This window comes from Hemibagrus wyckioides, linkage group LG27, assembly GCF_019097595.1.
Source record: "Hemibagrus wyckioides isolate EC202008001 linkage group LG27, SWU_Hwy_1.0, whole genome shotgun sequence".
Taxonomy (NCBI): domain Eukaryota; kingdom Metazoa; phylum Chordata; class Actinopteri; order Siluriformes; family Bagridae; genus Hemibagrus; species Hemibagrus wyckioides.
Genome location: NC_080736.1, coordinates 18,109,529 through 18,133,692, shown reverse-complemented (window position 1 = coordinate 18,133,692; position 24,164 = coordinate 18,109,529). Strand labels below are relative to the sequence as shown.

Here is a 24,164-nt window from a genome sequence, read left to right as displayed (position 1 = left end):
CAGCCTCGAGACTGCGCCTATAAACACTTTCAAGCGTCTCGCTGTGAGAAACCTCTGGCACCGAGTCTGTGCCCGCAAGAATGAAATAGAGAGAGAGAAAGAGGAATGGAGGGAGGCGCGGGCCGCGAGTGCTGCTTCTCCTTTCGTTCGTTTCGCCCTCTCATGTGCGCGAGCGAGCGAGAGAGAGAGAGAGAGAGCGCGAGCGAACGAACGAACGGAAAATCAGAAAGCGGTGAAGTGTGAAGAGCAGGCGCCTCTGATTCACACACGGTGGCTCGAGCGCGTTCTAATCTGATTGTTTGTGAAGAGGAATGGCGTGAAACACGGGCGTGAATACGGGGTGACCCTGGGGACGACCCTGAGGATGACCCTAAAGACGACCCTGACCTTTAAACTCTGACCTATTTGTAGAGTAGACACAAAAAAAGCACTGAAAAAAATTCAACAAAGACTGTCCTGATTTTTTTTTTTTTTAAAAACGTAATTGTTTGTCTGGCCATGTGAGCGTGCACGAGGCGTCTCCGTCACGTCACGTGAGCTATGATAACGCTAATACACCTCACTAGACTGCATCTGCACCTCCGGGGAATCTATTTTTCCTACGCAAATCCGGTTGCTGTAATGACATTACTGCACTCAGTTTAGCAGTCGGTGTAACGAGCTTAGCTTAGCATCTAGCTGAACTTGCGCTCTGGTTTGCAGCATGCTGCGTTATATAACAAGCATGTAGCTAGAGTTGTGTAAACAACTTCAGCGCTGTAGGCTACGTTATCCTTTCTAAGCAGGGCTGGAAAAAAAATCCCATCTGCCCCTCGAGCCAAACATATAAAAAGAGTGAGTCGGTTTTCTGGCGCTGTCTGGTCTGTTGTGATGCTATAACAGAAACGCAGATGACTAACGATGTAGCTGTAAAACTACAGCGAGTAACCAACAGGAAAACATTAAACCCATCAGTGACTGGGTGGGAGGGGCAAACTCTCTCTGTCCTGTTAATCGCCTTGACACTGGCCAATCACAGGCTTCTGTGAGGTCATGTATGTGGAAGAGGGTGGATAGCGCTTTCATTCAGCGGTGTGCAACAGGTAGAAAAGATTTATAGAATAAACTTATAGTTTAAGTAATGATGAATAGTCAAAATTATTTAGAGTAATAAATAAGGAAGTGTTGTGTTTTTGAAACCGGGGCTCTGCAGTGGCTGAGCTGCACTTACTACAGGACGAGTTCTTTCACTCAGCAGTTTTTTTTCTCCACAGCTCGCTGATTTTCAGCTTTTATTCATTTACACACAAAGAAAATCAGTGAAATGTGTTTCCACTGAATAATTGATAAATGATGTGAGTGTTTTAGCGAGCTAGCTAGAGATTCAGTGAAGGCTTTCAAATTGTTTCTTCACCCAAACGACAACGTACACGGAGCAGTCTGTAACCTGGCCGACTGCTAGGCTAACCTCATAGCGAGCCAGGAACATCCGATCATCGTGACGCGAGCTCTCGGTATCTGATGCCTTCAGCGCCGCTTACTTCAGAGTACTCCTGAAGTGCAGCTTTTCTAAATCATTTACCAGACATTCATGAATCAGTGTTTGGATTCCACCCTTTATTTTTTTTTTTTCAACCACGTCTGCTTTCTCTAGCGGCGCTGTGATTTAAACCAGACCAAAAAAAAAAAAAAAAAAAGAGACAGACGTCCTTCAGGAAGGAATTTTTTTTCTTTCCCTCCACGGCGGAGGTTTTGTGAATTCAGGCGACGTCTTATCACCTGGAGTTGGAGGCCGCTCGATATCACAGCGTTATCTCAGCCTGTTCTGTCTTCTCTTTGAAACAGTGCTGGGAATCCGGATGACGATTACCCTCAGGAGCTTCCCGTCGCCTCGCTAATTTCGTTATTTTGGATCTGAGCCCTCCTCCTCACCCGCCTCGCACTGCGCCGCTCCCCCAGGGCAATATTTCTTCTTTTCCTCTTGCCTGAGCAGAGCGTCGGGCTCCTCGCTGTCTTCTCTCTCTCTCTCTCTCTCTCTCTCTCTCTCTCTCTCTCACACACACCTCTTCTCTCTTCCTATTCTCTGCACGTACAGAATGTTTGCATTAGAGGCTTTTTCAGCAGCGTGAGCAAAAAAAGCCTCCAGGCCCGTGCATATCAGTGTTTTTCCTTTTTTTTTTTGATGATGGGGGGTGGAGCTGGTCGATGAAGAAGGGTTTTGAGGGCATTTCAGCTTTGGATGCTAAGAATGGTCAGTTCTTGTCATGGTGTTGATTTCTGTCCTGCACCTCTGTTTACGATGCTTTTTGAACTTGTCATCATCCTGCACCAAATCGTGTCCTAATTTCATCCCGGACTGAGCGCTAATGCACAAAGCTCCTCTAACGACTAAAGAAAACTCTCGCTCGTTCATCAGCGTGATGCGGAAATCAGCTTACATGGAAACGCAGACCTTCAGAGTGAAGATTTTCTCGCTCTAAGATTTGGGGTGTGGCCTCCTGACCACCAGAGGGTTTTTACATAGAGTTGAAAAAGCTAACGTAACTGTAACACCTTTAAAGGTTAATCAAGTGCCCCCTTGTGGTAAGGAATGAGGAACTGCAGTACAAGCAAAAAAGAAGCGACATGCATGCAAAAATAAAAACGTTGTACGAATAATTTTTGCCTTCCAAATCTTCCAGTTTGTTGTTATGGTAACTGGACTGGAAAAAAAATAGTTAGTGTCTAGCTACAGAGCTACTAGCTAGTAGCTGCAGTAAGCAGTGTAAGACTTGTTGAAGAAAATCTCTGCTCAGGTGGAAACATCATTGCCATAGCAACCCCTAATTAGCGTGGAGGACTAATTAGTTCTTAGGAGGTGTTTCATGCTTTAAGGCATCGTCAGTGTTGGAACTTTATTCTCGAGCATAGGATTATATGATCGTGTGTGTGTGTGTGTGTGTGTGTGTGTTTGATCCTTTTCTCTTATCATTAGCTACTCAGTTGCTAACCTGGTGGTCAAACTTGATGGAACTGAAAGGAGATGGGTTTCGTCAGTGCGGCACGATCCTGTTTACACAACATATAGACTCAGGATGAGAATCGGCACCGATCCGATCTCCTTCCGCGGCGAAACTGTAGCGGATCCAGATTAGGCGAAACTCCAGATGGCTGCAGTCGAGGCTGTGGAGGCGGAGAGGCAATAAATTCACAGGCTGACATGAATGCACAAAGGGCCAATCCCTCTGGAAACTCCCGCAGCGCCAGCAAGCGTCTCTCTCTCTCTCTTTCTCTCTCTCACTCTCTCTCTCTCTCTCACACACACTCGCACACATTCCTTTTTCGAGCCCCTTAAAAGGCTTTTGCACTACAGAAAGGCAGGAAATCAAAGACGGCACAGAAATCTAGAAGTTGAAGTGAACTCCAGTGCAATGCAGCGAGTCGGAAAAACCGCTAAATTCCCGTCGCAGCTCCGAGATTGAGGGATGAACAGATTTCCCGGTGCAGCCGTGTAACCGGCTAAAAAAAATGACAGAGCTAGCTAGTCTTAAACGCTGGTGCGGTGCTCACCGATACCGTAAGGCTTTTAGAGCGAGCGGTACAGTGACAGCTGTTTAACATTTGTGGGAGGAGTCTCTAGCGTCACTGCGGTAACAGACGGGAGTTTACGCTTTGACGCTAACATGTGACGCTGCTCTGTGTGTAGCTGCTGTAACGCAAGTGAGAAGAGAAAGGTGTACCCCATGTGGCTGGTGTAAGAGGAATAAAGCACCTCACGCTTCACAACACTATGCTCCCGTTATCAGCACTGAGGTGGCAGCAGTTACTCCACATGACTGTGTTGTGATGTCATAATGTCTCTCTCTCTCTTGTGCGCGTAACGCAACGGTAGATCAGGTTAGCGTATGGCAGCAGCTCTGTAACTCGCGAGAGGAGCTCATTTGGGGAGGTGAGGTTTCACTGGACAGCCTGTGAATCGCAGAGGTTTAACGAGCCTGTGTCTCGTTAAAGCCGGGCTTTATGAGGCACTTTTTCCCCCCTTTTTTTTAAAAAAAAAAAAAACATCTTTCAAACTCGCTCACACACACACACACACACACACACACACTCTTTTCGCCTTTTAACTCTTCTGTTCCATTGGCTGCCAAATGTTCTTTAACCTGAGCGCGTGTGCTTCTGTGTGTGTGTGTGTGTGTGTGTGCTGTGCGTTTAATCTACACACACACACACACCCCTAGGCTCGCTCGCACGCTCACACTGCTGTTAATCCGTTTGTCACGGCGAGGCGTGCTTTACGAGCGCTGAAAGATGATTCCTCTGCCACAGCCTCCCTTGTGTGTTTGTGTGTGTGTGTGTGTGTGTGTGGTTGGGGGGGGGGGGTAGTTGGTTGGTGGGCGGGGATACAAGCCTCAGCGGGATTTTTCTCCACGTTAATATAAATAAATAAATGTGTGTGTGTGTGTGTAACCAGTCTAGCAGCGGTGAATGTTAAATCGTATCCAATTACCGGCTGCTCGGCGATACGGGGGGAATAATTCTTTCCGCGTGACAGCGCGATTCGATTACTCTCTCGCGCGAGGAGGGCTCGTCAGGGAGCGTGCGCCTTTCGCGAATCCTCCCAACCTCCACCCCACGAGAGCAGGATTTATGCGTTCATAAACACGGGGACCGATCTGACGCAGACCTCTCTCTCTCTCTCTGTGTGTGTGTGTGTGTGTGTGCGTGTGTGTGCAGGCCTAATGGTGCGTGGCCTGTTCCTGTGCTCGTGCGCACGCACGTCTGCGCTGATTGACAGGCGGGAAACGTTTATTACGCTTCGCCGCTTTGAAACAAGATGGCCTGTGTCAGACACGCTCCCTCAGGGTCGCTGACCTTCGACCTTGACCTTTTAACCTCCCCGCAGGTTACTGTAGGAATCTGGACATGAATCGAAAGATCATCTCTGAACCGAACGTGGATTGGGTTCTACATTTCTGCAGATTCGCCACGTTTCCATAAGTTTTTATTCATCTCGATGTAGCTCTCAGGACAGAAAATGGCCTTTAACTGCACACTTCAACGTTTACTAGCATTAGCAGGAGCTCACCTAGCCTGCTAAATGCTACATGATTAACTGAGCTAACGCAGAGGTTCCACAGCAGCAGGTCAACCTCAGCTCCACACCAGCAAGTGACAGGTTTATTTTCTACATAATTAACCCAGACACATAATTTCGGCAACAATGTGACGTTTGATTAGTGAATTCTCTCGGTTCTTCGCGAGAAAGTGATTCCTCAGACCGATCCCACAACCACAACCTGACACGCCAACAGGACGAACTACAACTGGTGCCTGATATTATAAACATCTGATATTTTGTTCTGTAATCAAAACCCGAAGATCTCTATCAAGCTAGCTAATGTTAGCCTAACAAGTCAACTAGCATATCTGGCTAACATTAGCGTAGTTACTCCATTGTTTATTATTAGTACAGTTTAGCAGGATGTTTAGCAGTGAGTAACTCTTATACACGATCTACGGAGCAGAGGAAATAAAGAGGAGTAGCGGGTGGAGTCACGTGATCAGGCTGTGATTGACAGCTCATGTTTCACCCAAGCCCCGCCCATGTTGACCCAGCGACACTTCAGTCGGCCGAATCTGGAAGTCCAGTTTGTTATGCTAATGTTGTCCGTGTGTGTTTTGTGGGTGTGTGGGGTTTTAATGCCTCTGTGCTTTGACGAGTGGTTTTTGGTTTGTGTTTCGTGTGTGTGCTTGTACACACACGTCTGTGTGTGTGTGTGTGTGTGTCCAGGGCTGCTGGCTCAGGCATTTTTAAACCGGAGCTGTACAAATGAGTAATGGCCCGGCGTGTTGAGGCGTCATGTGCAAATTAGGAGTGCAATGAGGTGTGTGTGTGTGTGTGTGTGTGTGTGTGTGAGGGTAGAGCTTCAAGCAAGGGCCAACCCTGTGCTGACACTGACTGGTGAGTGTGCGTATGACTTGACAAGGACCCAAACACACACACACACACAGACGCACACACACCTCGCCTGCCAGCCGGCCTCAGCTGTGGCGTGATCTCCAGCCACCATGGTAACTGCTACATTAAAAAGACAGACGTGTGTGTGTATGTGTGTGTCTGAGAGAGAGAGACAGAGAGAGACAGAGAGAGAGAGCGTTGAGAGAACAAGGCAAGGTGAACAGCCATTAGCTCGGTCCTCTGCCACTGTTTAGCACTGCTCCCTGTCCTCTATCTCTCTCTCTCATATGCTCTCTCTCTCTGTCTCTCTCTCTTTTCTCTCTCTGTCTCTCTCTCACTCTCTCTGTCTGTCTCTTTCTCATATGTAATCACTCTCTCTGTCTCTCATCCCCTCCCCATGTGCTCTCTCTCTCTCTCTCTCTCTCTCTCTCCCCCTCTCTCCCTCCCTGTCTCTCTTTCTGTCTGTCTCTCTCATATGTAATCACTCTCTCTCTGTCTCTCACCCCCCCCCTCTATCTCTCTCTGTCTGTCTGTCTCTCTCTCTCTCTCTCTCTCTCTCTCTTGCTTTCTGGCTGCAGTTTTATGACATTAAACATTAATGCCCGTCTCGCTGAACCCTTATCTCCGATGTCTCCCATCTTCATCCGGTAAAAGCATACTTTTTTTTGCTCCTCAGCATCATTAACCATGTTTCCTTCCAAATATTTCGTAAACATTTATTTTCCGACTACTGGAATTGCGTTCGATACTCGCTGGAAAAGCTGGAGGATCACGTTCTCAGATGAGCAGAATGTTCATGCCGTTAGCTAGCTAGCTACAACTAACTGATGACAGCAATAGGAACAATACTACATATTATTGATTATATATATTATTGATTATATATATATATAAAACATTATATGTTATATTATATATATATATATATATATATATATATATATATATATATATATATATATATAAACAATTATATATATTATATAATAGAAGATTTTCTAGCTACTAGCTAGCTAGAAAATCTAATATATATAATTCTTCTCAGGTTCTTTTCCTGAGAAATGTTTAGCTACGTAGCTAAATTCCTCCTGCATTTGTAAACCCGTGCAATAACTTGGAATGTTTGGAATAGTGAGTGTCACCCTACAGGAAATTCACAGTAAAGATTCCGAAGATCTGGATGATGATTAAATTGAAGGTGGATGTAAACGTGACATCTGGTGGCAGCTTGTTGACGCGTGATAAATGAAAACAAGGTGAACACACACACACACACACACATGTGGTGCTCCAAGTCAGTATCATGTTCCTGCAGTGTAATGTGGGGGTCATGGCGTGGCTGAGAATACTCGAGGAAACAGATCAGATATGCAGCGTCTCTCTGAGGGCAGCTTCAGTGTTCAGAATGAAAATCTAAGCCTTTCTCTTTTAGAGATTTACACAGACAGGCAGAGAGAAGGAGGGATACATGGACAGACAGTGAGAATGATGGACAGAGAGAACGACAGACAGGTGGACAGACAGAGAGAATGACGGACAGAGAGAATGACTGACAGAGAGAATTGTATCTATATGTTGTTTGTTGTCTATGTAGCACCAGGGTCCTGGAGAAACATTTTAACATTTCATTACGTACTTCGTCAGATACATGTGGTTGAAATGACAGTAAAGCTTCTTGAGAGAGAGAAAGACAGACAGGTGGAGGGGCAGAGAGACTGACAGGCAGAGAGAAACGCAGACAGATGGACGGACAGACAGAAAGATGGACAGAGAGAATGATGGGCAGAGAGAATGGCGCACAGAGAGAAACACAGACAGAGAGAAAGACGGACAGATGGACGGACAGAGAGATGGATGGAAAGAGAAAAAGACAGACAGAGAGAATGACGGACAGTGAGAGACAGACAGAGAGAAAGACGGACAGATGGACAGGCAGAGAGAATGACGAACAGATGGATGGATAGAGAGGAAGAGGGACAGATAGATGGATGGACAGAGAGAATGATGCACAAAGAGAATGGCGCACAGAGAGAGACAGACAGAGAGCAAGATGGACAGACAGAGGGAATGATGAACAAATAGATGGACAGAGAGATGGATGGACAGAGAAAAAGACAGACAGAGAGAATGATGAACAGATGGACGGACAGAGAGAATGGCGGAGAGAGAGAATGACAAACAGATAGATGGACAGAGAGAATGACAAACAGATGGACGACAGAGAGAATGGCGAACAGATGGATAGGCAGAGAGAATGGCGGACAGAAAGAATGATGAACAGATAGACGCACAGAAAGAATGATGGACAGAGAGAATTATGAACAGAGAGAATGATGAGCAGATGGAGGAAAGAGAGAAAGACAGATGGAAGGACAGAGAGATGGATTAAGAGAGGAAAAATGACTGACAGATGGAAGGAGAGAGGAAGAATAACTGTCAGATGGAAGAATGAGTGACAGATGGAAGAAGAGAGTAAGAATGAGTGACGGAAGAATGATTGACAGACGGAAAAATGACTGACAGATGTAAGGAGAGAAGAAGAATGACTGACAAATGGAAGAAGAGAGGAAGAATAACTGACAGATGGAAGAATGACTGGCAGATGGAAGAAAAGATTAAGAATAACTAACATATGGAAGAATGACTGAGAGATAAAAGAATGACTGACAGATGGAAGAATGAGTGACAGATGGAAGGAGAGAGGAAGAATGACTGACAGTTGGAAGAATGACTGACAGAAGGAAGGAGAGATGGAAGAATGACTGACAGATGGAAGAATGACTGATGGACGGAGAGAAGAAGAATGACTGACAGATGGAAGAATGACTGATGGACGGAGAGAAGAAGAATGACTGACAGATGGAAGAAAAGATTAAGAATAACTAACATATGGAAGAATGACTGAGAGATAAAAGAATGACTGACAGATGGAAGAATGACTGACGGATGTAAGGAGAGAGGAAGAATGACTGACGGAAGAAGAGAGTAAGAATGACTGACAGATGGAAGGAGAGAGGAAGAATAACTGACAGATGGAAGAATGACTGGCAGATGGAAAGAGAGAGGAAGAATGACAGATGGAAGAATGACTGATAGATTGAAGGACACATGGAAGAATGACTGACAAATGAAAGGAGAAATGGAAGAACAACTGAGATGGAAGAGGAGAGGAAGAATGACAGAGATGGAAGAATGATGAAAGGAGAGATGTAAAATAACTGACAGAAGAATGACTGACAGATGGAAGGAAATAGGAAGAATGACTGACAGTTGGAAGAAGAGAGGAAGAATGACTGACAGATGGTAGAATGACTGAGAGAGGGAAGAATGACTGAAGGAAGGAGAGATGGAAGATAACTAACATGGAAGAAGAGAGGAAGAATGACTGACAGATGGAAGGAGAAATAGACGAATGACTGGCAGATGGAAGGAGAAAGGAAGAATGACTGACAGATGAAAAAATGACTGAGATGGAAGAAGAGAGAAAGAATGACTGACAGATGGAAGAATACAGGAAGAATGATTGACAGATGGAAGGAGAGAGGAAGAACGACAGATGGAAGGACAAATGGAAGAATGACTGACAGATGGAAGAATAACTGACACACGGAAGGACAGATGGAATAATGACTGACGGATGGACAGACAGAATCACGGGCAAAAGAACAGAGATAGATGGAAGGATAGAGTGAGAATAACTGGCAGATGGAAGGAGAGAGGAAGAATGACTGACAGATGGAAGGAGAGTGGAAGAATGACTGACAAATGCAAGAAGAGAGGAAGAATGATTGACAGATGAAAGAAAGGAAGAATGACTGACAGATGAAAAATGACTGACAGATGGAAGAAGAGAGAATGACTGACAGATGGAACAATGACTGACAGATGAAACAATGACTGACAGATGAAAGAAGAGAGAATGACTGACAGGTGGAAGAATGCAGGAAAAATGACTGACAGATGGAAGAATGATTGAGAGATAAACGGAGAAAGGAAGAATGACTGACAGATGAAAGGAGATTGGAAGAATGACTGACAGATGAAAGAAGAGTGGAAGAATGACTGACAGAAGAAAGGAGAAAGGAACAATGACATATGTAAAGATAGAAGAATGACTGACAAATGGAAGAATGACAGATGGAAGGAGAGAGGAAGAATGACTGACATGGAAAGACGGAGAATGATGGATAGAGGAAAAATGACAGACAGAGAGATTGACTGGCAGATGGAGGAATGATGGACGGATAGAGAGAATGATGGACAGAAAGAATGACGAACAGATGGACAGACAGAGAGAAAGATGGACAAAGAGATGGACAGACAGAGAGAAAGACAGAGGGAGAGAATGATGGACAGAAAGAGAGAAAGACAGACAGAGAGAATGACTAACGAATGGAAGAATGACTGATATTTGGAAGATGAGAGGAAGAACGACTGACAGATGGAAAAAGAGATTAAGAATGACTGAGATGTAAGGAGAGAGAAAGAATGAATGACGGATGGAAGGAGAGTGGAAGAATAATTGAGGTGAAAGAATGACAGTGAGGGAAGATTGACTGACAGATGGAAGAATAACTGACAGATGGAAGGAGAGAGGACGAATGACTGACAGATGAAAGGAGAAAGGAAGAATGACTGACAGATGAAAGGAGCATGGAAGAATGACTGACAGATGGAAGAATGACTGACAGATAGAATGAGAGAGGAAGAATGACTGACAGATGAAAAAATTACTGACAGATGGAAGAATAGAGAATGACTGACAGATGAAAAATGACTGACAGATGGAAGAAGAGAGAATGACTGACAGATGGAACAATGACTGACAGATGGAAGAATGCAGAAAAAATGACTGACAGATGGAAGAATGATTGAGAGATGGAGAGATAGAAGAATGACTGACAAATGGAAGAATGACTGACAGATGTAAGGAGAGTGGAAGAATGACTGACAGATAAAAGGAGAAAGGAAGAATGACTGACAGATGAAAGGAGATTGGAAGAATGACTGACAGATAAAAGGAGAAAGGAAGAATGACAGAGATGGAAAGATAGAAGAATGACTGACAAATAGAAGAATGACTGACAGATGGAAGGAGAAAGGAAGAATGACTGACAGATGAAAAAATGACTGACAGATGGAAGAAGAGAGAATGACTAAGAGATGGAAGAATACAGGAAGAATGACTGACAGATGAAAGGAGAGACTGACAGATGGAAGAATAACTGACAGATGGAAGGACAGACAGAATCACAGGCAAAAGACCAGAAAGAATGACTGACAAGGGAAGGACTTACAGACAGAAGGACTGAATGGACTGGAAGGAGAGAGGGAAAACAAGTGACTGATGGAAGAATGACTGATGGAAGGAGAGATGTAAAATAACGGACAGATGGAAAAATGACTGACAGTTGGAAGATGAGAGGAAGAATGACTGACATGGAAGGAGTGAGGAAGAATGTCTGATAGATGGAAGAATGACTTACAGACAGAAGAAGAGATTAAGAATGACTGACAGATGAAAGAATGACTGACAGATGGAATGACTAAGAGATGGAAAAAAGACAGATAGAAGGAGAGAGGAAGAATGACTGACAGATGAAAGGAGTGAGTGGAAGAATGAAAGATGGAAGAATGACTGATATTTTGAAGATGAGAGGAAGAACGACTGACAGATGGAAGGAGTAAGGAAGAATGACTGAGATCAAAGAAGAGATTAAGAATGACTAACAGATGGAAGAATGACTGATTGGAGGCGAGAGAGAAGAATGACTGACATGGAAGAAGAGGGGAAGAATGACAGATGGAAGAAAAGAGGAAGAATGATTGACAGATGGAACGAGAGAGAGGAAAAATTACTGACAGATGGAAGGAGAGAGGAAGAATGACTGACAGATTGAAGAATGATTTACAGATGTAAGGAGAGGAGAAGAATAACTGACAGATAGAAGAAGAGAGGGAGAATGACTGATAGATAAAGAAATGACTGATGGAAAGAGAGATGGAAGAATGACTGACAGAGGGAAGAATAACTGACAGATGAAAGAATGACTGATGGAAAGAGAGATGAAAGAATGACTGATAGATGTAAGGAAAGAGGAAGAATGACTGACATAGAAGAAGAGAGGAAGAATGACTGACAGATAGAAGGAGAGAGGAAGTATGATTGACAGATGGAAGAATGACTGATGGAAGAAGAGATGGAAAATGACTGATAGGAGAAAGGAGAATGACTGACAGATGGAAGAAGAGAGGAAGAATGACTGAAAGATGGAAGGAGAGAGGAAGAATAATTGACAGATGGAAGAATACCTGACAGGTGGAAGAAGAGAGGAAGAATGACTGAAAGATGGAAGGAGAGAGGAAGAATAATTGACAGATGGAAGAATACCTGACAGGTGGAAGAAGAGAGGAAGAATGACTGACAGATGGAAGGAGAGAGGAAGAATAATTGACAGATGGAAGAATACCTGACAGGTGGAAGAAGAGAGGAAGAATGACTGACAGATGGAAGGAGAGAGGAAGAATAATTGACAGATGGAAGAATACCTGACAGGTGGAAGAAGAGAGGGAGAATGACTGACAGATGGAAGAATGATTGAGAGAGGCAAGAATGACTGAAAGATGGAAGCATGACTGACGGATGTAAGGAGAGAGGAAGAAGGACTGACAGGTGGAAGAAGAGAGGAAGAATGACTGACAGATGAAAGGAGAGAGGAAGAATGACTGACTAATGGAAGAATGACTACAATAGAGATGGACAGACAGAGTCACAGGCAAAAAACAGAGATAGATGGAAGAAAAGAATGACTGACAGACTGAAGGAGAGAGGAAGAAAGAGTGATAGATGGAAGGAAAGAGGATGAATGATTGACAGATGGGAGAATGACTGAGAGATGGAAGAATGACTGACAGATCAAAGGATAAATGGAAGAATGACTGACAGATCAAAGGAGTGATGGAAGAATAACTGACAGATGGAAGAATGACTGACAGCTGGAAGGAGGGAGGATGAATGATTGACAGATAGAAGAATGACTAACAGAAGAAGAGGGGAAGAATGACAGAAGAGAGAGAGGAAAAATTACTGACAGAGGGAAGGACAGAGGAAGACTGACTGACTGATCGATGGACAAATGGAAGAATGACAGATGTAAGGAGAGAGGAAGAATGACTGACATGAAAAGATAGGGAGAATGATGAATAGAGGAAAAATGACGGACAGAGAGATTGACCGGCAGATGGAGGAATGATGGATGGATAGAGAGAATGATGGACAGAGAGAAAGACAGACTGGTGGAAGGACAGAGAATGACTCATAGAGAGAAAGTTGGACAGAAAGAATGATGAACAGATGGACAGACAGAGTGAATGATAAACAGATGAACATATAGGGAGAAAGATAGACAGAAAGAATGACGAACAGATGGACAGACAGAGAGAAAGATGGACAGACAGAGGGAGAGAATGATGAACAGATGGATGGACAGAGAAAAAGACAGACAGATAGAATGATTAACAGATCGATGGACAGAGAGAATGACTGTCATTTTCTGTGTCTTTCCATCTGTCATTCTCTCTGTCCTTCTGTCTGTCATTCTCTCTGTCCTCCTGTCTGTCATTCTCTCTGTCCTCCTGTCTGTCATTCTCTCTGTCATGCTCTCTTTCTGTCTCTTCTTCTTTATTGTTATCTCCTAGCTATTCTTTATTTCTGTCTCTCCCTGGTCTGTTGTTCTGTCTCTCCATCTTTTATATTCCCTCTCTCTATCTTTGTGTCTCTCCTTCTATCTATCATTCCGTCTCCCTCCGAGCTCACTGGGAACATTAAATGTCCTTGACATCCCTTTCCCACACTCTCTTTCTCTCTCTCTCTCTCTCTCTCTCTCTCTCTCTCTCTCTCGCTCCCTCCCTCCCTCCCTCCCTCCCTCCTTTCCTGGCCTCACCTCTTTTTAACCTGCACTCGTCCAGCTTACAGCTGATGACCTTACTGTTCTCTCTCTCCCTCTCTCTCTCTCTCTTTCTTTCTCTCTCTCTCTCTCTCCATTAGCCCGCTCTGCCGTCACCCAGGACGTGGACTGACCTTGTGATTAAATCCCCCCTCCCCCCCTCCCTCGTCTCATTTCCTCCCTCATTTTTTTCCGTCCTTCTGCAGTCAGTCCATCTCTTTGCGTAAATCAGGGGAGTTCTCTGAAAACTCCTCGCATTTATTTTCCTCTTTGGGGGTTTTGGAGAAAGCGTGACCGGGTGAAGCGAGTACGCTCTGTCTCTCTGTCTCTCTCTCTCTCTCTCTCTCTCTCTCTTTTTCTTGCACACACACACGTATGCGGTCGCACATGCACGCACACACACACACACACACACCATTAATCGCGACTCACGCTGCTGACATTTGGAAGAAAGGTCACAGCACACACACTTGTCTCGTTTCCCTCCTCCCTTGTGCTCTCTCTCTCTCTCTCTCTCTCCCTCTCTCTCTCTCTCTCTCTCTCTCTCTCTCTCTCTCTCTGTGTGTGTGTATTAATGGTAGGTTAGGTGTTTTTCCTGTGTGTCTTGCTGTTGTAATGGCGTGGCAAACAAAGCAGTTGGAGGCTGTGGACGTCACTGTGTATGCATGTTTTGCAGGGTGTATGTGTGTGTGTGTGTGTGTGTGTGTGTTTGAGTGGGTGGAGAGACTCTGCAGGGGAAAAAGCCCTTCGGCGTGCAGGTGTCAGCCGCCCAGCAATTACCCCACACGGGGTGCTGAGATCTCGGGGAAGCACCACACACACACACACACACACACACACACACACACACACACACTATGATGTTATTGTAGTTTGTGTGATTGTTGTCATTGTATGTTTTTTTTTTTGATAGATCTGAATTCTTGGGACTATCAGGTTGGTTCTATTTCTTGGTTCTATGTTTTCCCCAGAACCCAGCGTTCTGACTTCATGCCGTCTTTTTTACACGTGATCTCATGTTTAGCGTTTGTTTCTTTTAAACAGACGAGCAGATCCTGAGCACGCTGCTTTCATGGCTTTTTTTTTTTTTTTAAAGAAAACGAACTGACCTTCTTTCCCGACTTGAACAGAGCTGAAGTTTTTATGTGACTGTGAGGACGGATCATCTCCACTCATAGCCGAGACACTCACCAGAATCTCGCTGACTTTTACAAACACCACGTGATTTTTTTCTGAGACAACAGTCACAATAATAGACACTGTACTTAACTAGGTCACTGTAGATACACTATGTTGCTAAAAGTTTTGGGACACCCCTCCAAACCATTGAGTTCAGGTGTTGTTTTTCAGGGGTTGGGCTCGGCCCCTTAGTTCCAGTGAAAGGAACTCTTAATGCTTCAGCTTCATACCAAGACATTTTGGACAATTTCATGCTCCCAACTTTGGGGATGACCCCTTCCTGTTCCAACATGACTGCACACCAATGACCAAAGCAAGGTCCATAAAGACATGGATGAGTGAGTTTGGTGTGGAGGAACTTGACTGGCCTGCACAGAGTCCTGACCTCAACCCCATAGAACACCTTTGGGATGAATTAGAGTGGAGACTGTGAGCCAGGCCTTCTCGTCCAACATCAGTGCCTGACCTCACAAATGTGCTTCTAGAGGAACGGTCAAAAATTCCCATAAACACACTCCTAAACCTTGTGGAAAGCCTTCACAGAAGAGTTGAAGCTGTTATAGCTGTAAAGGGCGGGACAACTCCATATTACATTCATGTGCATGGAAAGGCAGATGTCCTGAAACTTTTGGCAACATGGTGTAGATCATCAGGTTAACTAGCAGTCTTTAGCTACACCAGGGAGGCAGCTGGTCATCCAAATGTGTAGTCTTTTCTTTCTGAGGTTCTTTCTTTCTTTTTTTCCTCACGCTCGGATTTCCCCTGTTCCCTCCCTCACAGTTTACTCATCACTGATTCTTACTTACTAACTAGTTCCACTTTAGAAAGCAGAGTTCTTCTATCTGCCACATTAAACATGCATCGTTAAACATCATTTCATTTAATTTCCCTCTGAACATCCAAATGTTTCTCCTGTTCATGTTTTTTTTTGCCAATTTACATTCTCAAACGTCAATCAGTTCAATTTATTTGTATAGCACTTGTAATACTGGACATTGTCTCAAAGCAGCTTCACAGAAGTATAGAAACATAGATCCCTAACATTTATCCCTAATTAGAAGCCTGAGGTGACGGTGGTGAGGGAAAACTCCCTGAGATGATATGAGGAAAAAACCTTGAGAGGAACCTCATCCTCATCTGGTTGACACTGGACACTACATGATGTAACTGTTAAGAATTTTGGTCAGTCAGCCTCAAAATAAATATTTTCTCCCCTTTCCTGGGAATGTTCCTCTGGAAAATGTTAGTGTTGGAATATTCCTGGGATTTTGTCCACACTTGGTGCTGAAGACGGTTAGACCAGGACACACATAAGGAAAAAGAAAGAAAAGACTGTAGATTAATTCAGATTTTAATTCAAATTTATTTGCTAAACCAAATCAATAACAAACAAAAATGAAAATTCATTCATGTTTTTCATTTATTTAATTACATTTTAATGTAATGTAATGGAGTGTTTTTTTTTTTGCATTTCCATTTTTTTTACATGTATTTATTTATTTATTTATTTATTTATTTATTTATTTATTTACTTACTTCATTTTATTAATATTAATAAAATTAATTTAAAAAAATTGTTATATTTTATTCACTTTTTTAAAATGATATTTTGTGTAGCTTTACAGGAAAAATATCACACACCTCTATGTATGCACAGTAGATGGTATACACACACACACACACACACACACACACACAGTCTGATTATCCTTGTCAGGTCACTTCATCCTCATGCTCCTGTCATGAGAAAGAGAGAAGTCTGTCAGAAGGTGGGCGTGGCCTTTGTTTGAGAAGGTTGCTCGTACTCGGGTGGGTGTGGCCTGTGTTCATAAACAACGCTGCTCGTATCCCGCCCCTCGGAACACATTCACAATGTGATCTTTTGATCATTTGATGTTTCAGGTTTCTGTGATGGAGTGAACAGTGAGAGTGATGAACAGGAGACGTGAGGAAGAGGAAGAGGAGGAGGATCGTGGGACTCGGGACACTTCCTGTCAAATAACCTTCCGGGAAAATGAGATCATTCCAATTTATCGCTTTTAGTGACCCTGGAGTGAGTCTGATTCCCTCGAACGTCGGTTCTCGCTTTTCCTACAGATTTGCTGGTGTTTTAATAAAAAAGGAAATGTTTAGAACTTTAGGTTTATCACATCTTCTGTTTTATTACCGTATCATGAAGCTACTATAAAAACATGACAAGTGGAATGGTTTGGTTTCAGGGAATGGGACTGAGGAGGTGAGATAAACCACGCCCACTCACAATACACTCACACTTTACAGATGCCTACAATTTAAAAACAATATTAATGATTTTGTGTGTGTGTGTGTGTGTGTGTGTGTGACCAGCTTGTTAATTACTTGTAAATGTTTTCCAATTAAAACAAACCTCTCTGTAAACTGATTTTATGCGAATGTAAACGTCAGTACCTCGACCACATACCTGACTTCGATTTAGCCACACCCACAAAAAAGCTTTGTAAATGTTCCTGTGAACAGTTTCCCTGTAAATCAGTCAGTGTTCAGGTTTAGATCAACAAGCCTGAACGAACGGAATTTAACTGCTAGCCAATATCGGCTATTTTTACCGTATAAGGATTAAAAGTGGCTTATTGCCAAATAAACATATGGCACAGTTGATCTGCATAAAACCACAGATCACAAGATCATGTGACGACTAGCCAGGTGCTGCCATGGCAACCAGCAGTACGCCCGTGTCAGGAGCGGCGGCTAACAACCGATGTATAAAGATTTGGGCGACGTAAAGTGCAAAAATAGCTGCATGTGTGAGCGCAGGGTAATGCGACAGTGAGGAACAAATGATGCGGATTAAAAAGAAAATCTCTCTCTCTCTCTCTCTCTCTCTCTCTCTCTCTCTATTTCTGTCTTTCAGTCCTTCTCCGTTCTCTGACTCTCTCTCTCTCTCTGAGTGTCTCTCGTCCTCTCTGCACTCCTTCAAGGTAATCTGATTGTACAGCCGCTGCAGCCTGTAATCTCACCCCAAAAAAATTCCTACCTGTCTGTCTCTGTCTGTCACTCTGTCTCTCTCTGTCTCTTTGTCTCTCTCCCTGTCTGTCTCTCTCCCTCTATCCCTCTCTCTCTCTCTCTCTCTCTCTCTCTCTCTGTCTGTATGTAATCTCACCTCAACAAATTCCTATCTGTCTGTCTGTCTATCTCTCTTTCTGTCCATCTGTCCGTCTCTTTGTCTAGTTCTCTCTCTGCCTCTCTCTTAGTCTCTCTTTTGCTCTGTCTGTCTCTCTGCAATCTCACCACAATAAATTCCTACTTGTCTGTCTCTTTCTGTCTCACTCTTTCTCTCTGTCTGTCTCTCTTTTTGTCTGTCTCTTTGTCTTTCTCTCTGTCTCTTTGTCTCTCTCTGTTTGTCTCTCTTTCTCTCTGGCTGTCTCTCCATAATCTCACCCCAACAAATTCCTACCTGTCTGTCTCTCTTAACCTGTCTCTGTCTGTCTCTCTATCTCTCTGTCTCTCTGTCTGTCTCTCTATCTCTCTGTCTGTCTGTCTCTCTGTCTTTCTCTTTCACTCACGAGTACACACACACATTATCACTCTGTCACTCTTGTCTGTATGTCTGTCTCTCTCTTTTTCATTTATTCTCCCTTTCTTTTCTTTTCTTCTCTCTCTCTCTCTCTCTCTCTCTCTCTGCCTGTTTATCTATTTGTCAGCATGGAGAAGGGCAGAGAGATGGAGGGAGTAAAGAGTACTGGAGAGGAATGTCACCAGTCAGCTGTCCACACATACACACACACTTGCATTTTTCAGTCATACCCTGTTTTCCAAAATAACCACACACACACACACACACACACACACACAGCTTCTAACAGCAATTTGAACCTTTTCTCTCTAAAAGCGTACAAGGCTCTTCAGAGCCACAGCCGACGCAGGTGTTCCCCAAGGGTGTGTGTGTGTGTGTGTGTGTGTGTGTTTGTAAAATAGAGAAGACAGGAGGCTTAGGGGCCCGGCAGTGAAGGTTTCAGATTTCAGAGACTACCAAGCTCACACTCACAATCCCACAAGCTCTCTCTCTCTCTCTCTCTCTCTCACACACACACACACACACACTCTCTTTTCAAATCGGCACGGCTTGCAACACCTTTCTCTCTTGCACTCTCTCTCTCTCTCTCTCTCTCTCTCTCTCTCTCTCTCACAGTTAGGGTTCTTAGCCAAGAAAAAATAATCAATATAAACGCAGCAGCATGGGCTCTCTGTGTGTGTGTGTGTGTTTAGACAGTGTATTTCTTTACACACAACTTTGTGACGATCCATGCCTTTTTGCTTTTAAAAATGGTGTGTCTGTGTGTGTGTGTGTGTGTGTGTGTTCCCACGGCCTGTAATGCATCCTCCCTAATGCTGCAGCGTGGCTGACCTCAAAATGCACCAGAGAGAACGAGTGAGAGGCCTAAAAAAAAAAGGAGGCTGTTTACGTGTGTGTGTGTGTGTGTGTGTGAGATGAGTGTGTGCTGTCATCTGCTAGCACTGTTTAGCCTGTCAGACATGCCAGACAAGCCTGTAACCTCAGGCATCAATCCTCTAGTACAGCAGACACACTGAATTCAGAACTTACACACACATACAGGAGCTCTAATGCAGTGTGTGTGTGTGTGTGTGTATACATTCTCTTCTATACTTCTATACATTGCACCATGTTCCTCTTTTCAATTATATGTAAGTAGAGAGGGATGAACAGACAGAGAGATGGACAGAGAGACAGACAGACGCTGTAAATTACACACAGAGAGAGAGAGACAAATAGGCAGACAGAGAGACGGACAGACAGATGCTGTAAATTACACAGAGAGAGAGACGGACAGAGATAAGGACATAGAGACAGACCAAGAGATGGACAGTAAATTACATAGAGAGGGACAGAGAGATGGACAGACAGATACTGTAAATTACACAGAGAGGGACAGAGAGATGGACAGACAGATGCCGTAAATTACACAGAGAGATACAGAGAGAGGGACAGAGAGATGGACAGGCAGATGCTGTAAATTACACAGAGACAGACAGAGAGAGGGACAGACAGATGCCGTAAATTACAGAGAGAGGGACAGAGAGATGGACAGGAAGATGCTGTAAATTACACAGAGAGAGACAGAGAGAGGGACAGACAGATGCCGTAAATTACAGAAAGAGGGACAGACAGATGCCATAAATTACAGAGAGAGGGACAGACAGATGCCGTAAATTACAGAGAGAGGGACAGACAGATGCCATAAATTACAGAGAGAGGGACAGAGAGATGGACAGGCAGATGCTGTAAATTACACAGAGAGAGGGACTGAGAGAGGGACAGAGAGATGCTGTAAATTACACAGAGAAAGATAGAGAGAGGGACAGAGAGATGGACAGACAGATGCTGTAAATTACATAGAGAGAGGGACAGAGAGATGGACAGGCAGATGGACAGAGAGAGGGACAGGAAGATGCTGTGAATTACACAGAGAGATACAGAGAGAGGGACAGAGAGATGGACAGGCAGATGCTGTAAATTACACAGAGAGAGGGACTGAGAGAGGGACAGAGAGATGCTGTAAATTACACAGAGAAAGATAGAGAGAGGGACAGACAGATGCTGTAAATTACATAGAGAGAGGGACAGAGAGATGGACAAGCAGATGGACAGAGAGAGGGACAGGAAGATGCTGTGAATTACACTGAGAGAGGGACAGAGAGATGCTGTAAATTACACAGAGAAAGACAGAGAGAGGGACAGAGAGATGGACAGACAGATGCTGTAAATTACACAGAGAGAGGGACAGACAGATGCTGTAAATTACATAGAGAGAGGGACAGAGAGAGGGACAGAGAGATGGACAGGCAGATGCTGTAAATTACACAGAGAGAGACAGAGAGATGGACAGACAGATGCTGTAAATTACACAGAGAGAGGGACAGAGAGAGGGACAGACAGATGCTGTAAATTACATAGACAGGGACAGAGAGAGGGACAGAGAGAGGGACAGAGAGATGGACAGGCAGATGCTGTAAATTACAGAGAGAGGGACAGAGAGATGGACAGGCAGATGGACAGAGAGAGGGACAGGAAGATGCTGTGAATTACACAGAGAGAGGGACTGAGAGAGGGACAGAGAGATGCTGTAAATTACACAGAGAAAGACAGAGAGAGGGACAGAGAGATGGACAGACAGATGCTGTAAATTACACAGAGAGAGGGACAGAGAGATGGACAGGCAGATGCTGTAAATTACACAGAGAGAGGGACAGAGAAATGCTGTAAATTACATAGAGAGAGACAGAGAGAGGGACAGAGAGATGGACAGGCAGATGCTGTAAATTACATAGAGAGAGGGACAGAGAGATGGACAGGAAGATGCTGTAAATTACACAGAGAGAGACAGAGAGAGGGACAGAGAGATGGACAGGCAGATGCTGTAAATTACACAGAGAGAGGGACAGAGAGATGGACAGGCAGATGCTGTAAATTACACAGAGAGAGGGACAGAGAGATGGACAGGCAGATGCTGTAAATTACATAGAGAGAGACAGAGAGAGGGACAGGCAGATGGACAGAGAGAGGGACAGACAGATGCTGTAAATTACACAGAGAAAGACAGAGAGAGGGACAGACAGATGCTGTAAATTACACAGAGAGAGACAGAGAGAGGGACAGACAGATGCTGTAAATTACATAGAGAGAGGGACAGAGAGAGGGACAGGCAGATGCTGTAAATTACACAGAGAGAGAGACAGAGAGATGGACAGGCAGATGCTGTAATTTACACAGAGAGAGGGACAGAGAGAGGGACAGAGAGATGCTGTAAATTACATAGAGAGAGATAGAGAGATGGACAGAGAGGGACAGAGAGAGGGACAGGCAGATGCTGTAAATTACACAGAGAGACAGAGAGATGGACAGAGAGAGGGACAGAGAGATGGACAGGCAGATGCTGTAAATTACACAGAGAGAGGGACAGAGAGATGCTGTAAATTACAGAGAGAGGGATAGAGAGATGGACAGAGAGAGGGACAGAGAGATGCTGTAAATTACATAGAGAGAGACAGAGAGAGGGACAGAGAGATGGACAGAGAGAGGGACAGGCAGATGCTGTAAATTACACAGAGAGAGACAGAGAGAGGGATAGAGAGATGGACAGAGAGAGGGACAGAGAGATGGACAGACAGATGCTGTAAATTACACAGAGAGAGAGAGAGAGAGAGAGAGAGAGAGAGGGACAGAGAGATGGACAGGCAGATGCTGTAAATTACACAGAGAGAGGGACAGAGAGATGGACAGACAGAGGCTGTAAATTACACAGAGAGGGACAGAGAGAGGGACAGAGAGATGGACAGACAGAGGCTGTAAATTACACAGAGAGGGACAGAGAGAGGGACAGAGAGATGCTGTAAATTACATAGACAGGGACAGAGAGAGGGACAGAGAGATGGACAGAGAGAGGAACAGACAGATGCTGTAAATTACAGAGAGAGAGACAGAGAGATGGACAGGCAGATGCTGTAAATTACATAGAGAGAGAGAGAGAGAGAGAGAGAGAGAGAGAGAGAGAGACAGACAGAGAGATGGACAGACAGATGCTGTAAATTACACAGAGAGAGAGAGAGAGACAAATAGGCAGACAGAGAGACAGACCAAGAGATGGACAGGCAGATGCTGTAAATTACACAGAGAGAGACAGAGAGGGGGACAGAGAGATGGACAGAGAGAGGGACAGGCAGATGCTGTAAATTACACAGAGAGAGACAGAGAGGGGGACAGAGAGATGGACAGACAGATGCCGTAAATTATACAGAGAGAGACAGAGAGAGGGACAGAGAGATGGACAGACAGATGCTGTAAATTACACAGAGAGAGACAGAGAGAGGGACAGAGAGATGGACAGACAGATGCTGTAAATTACACAGAGAGAGACAGAGAGATGGACAGACAGATGCCGTAAATTACACAGAGAGGGACAGACAGATGCTGTAAATTACACAGAGAGAGACAGAGAGAGGGACAGGAAGATGCCGTAAATTACACAGAGAGAGGGACAGAGAGAGAGACAGAGAGATGGACAGGCAGATGCTGTAAATTACACAGAGAGAGACAGAGAGATGGACAGAGAGAGGGACAGGCAGATGCTGTAAATTACACAGAGAGAGACAGAGAGATGGACAGGCAGATGGACAGAGAGAGGGACAGGCAGATGCTGTAAATTACACAGAGAGAAGAACACAGACGGACAGAGTCAGACAGACAGATGCTGTACATTACACAGAGAGGGACAGAGAGATGGACAGACAGATGCCGTAAATTACACAGAGAGAGACAGAGAGAGGGACAGAGAGATGGACAGGCAGATGCTGTAAATTACACAGAGAGAGGGACAGAGAGATGGACAGGCAGATGCTGTAAATTACACAGAGAGAGACAGAGAGAGAGACAGAGAGATGGACAGGCAGATGCTGTAAATTACACAGAGAGAGACAGAGAGAGAGACAGAGAGATGGACAGGCAGATGCTGTAAATTACACAGAGAGAGACAGAGAGATGGACAGGCAGATGCTGTAAATTACACAGAGAGAGACAGAGAGATGGACAGAGAGAGGGACAGGCAGATGCTGTAAATTACACAGAGAGAGACAGAGAGATGGACAGGCAGATGGACAGAGAGAGGGACAGGCAGATGCTGTAAATTACACAGAGAGAAGAACACAGACGGACAGAGTCAGACAGACAGATGCTGTACATTACATGTGGTTGGGGGTGGGGTCACACTGAGATTTTCAAAAATAAATTAAGGAAGCAAGGTTGCCAGAGTTTCTTAAATTGTAGATGTGAAATTATATTAGTCATAAACACTGAAGTTTCTCCAGCTGTATTCTAAAAAACAACACTATAAATGACCCCTACAGTGGACCATACCATTTCTTACTAGTTAATACTGTCTTCAGCTAATCATTAAATAGTTATTGATTGTGAACGAATAGCTGCTAATCTCACTTTGTTAGCTAGCTACGGTCTCTCGGTGTAAAAATCTGAACATCATTTTATAGATAGAAATACAGGTCATTTGCTCCACAAAAAACTACCAAGTTTTGTCAAGACCATGCCTCGTTTAACAAAACTGACCATCCTG

General features: G+C 44.3%; 1 protein-coding gene across 1 annotated transcript in view; it reads left to right on the top strand.

Moving 5' to 3' along the window:
* The window catches only part of bcor (BCL6 corepressor), an 81,981-nt gene extending 64,646 nt beyond the window's left edge, over positions 1 to 17,335 (top strand). The window contains exon 14 of the mRNA XM_058381670.1: positions 16,945 to 17,335. Coding sequence (XP_058237653.1) covers positions 16,945 to 16,954 — 10 coding nt within the window. The 3' untranslated portion in view covers positions 16,955 to 17,335. The remainder of the gene's footprint in view (positions 1 to 16,944) is intronic.
* The last annotated feature ends 6,829 nt before the right edge of the window (positions 17,336 to 24,164 follow it).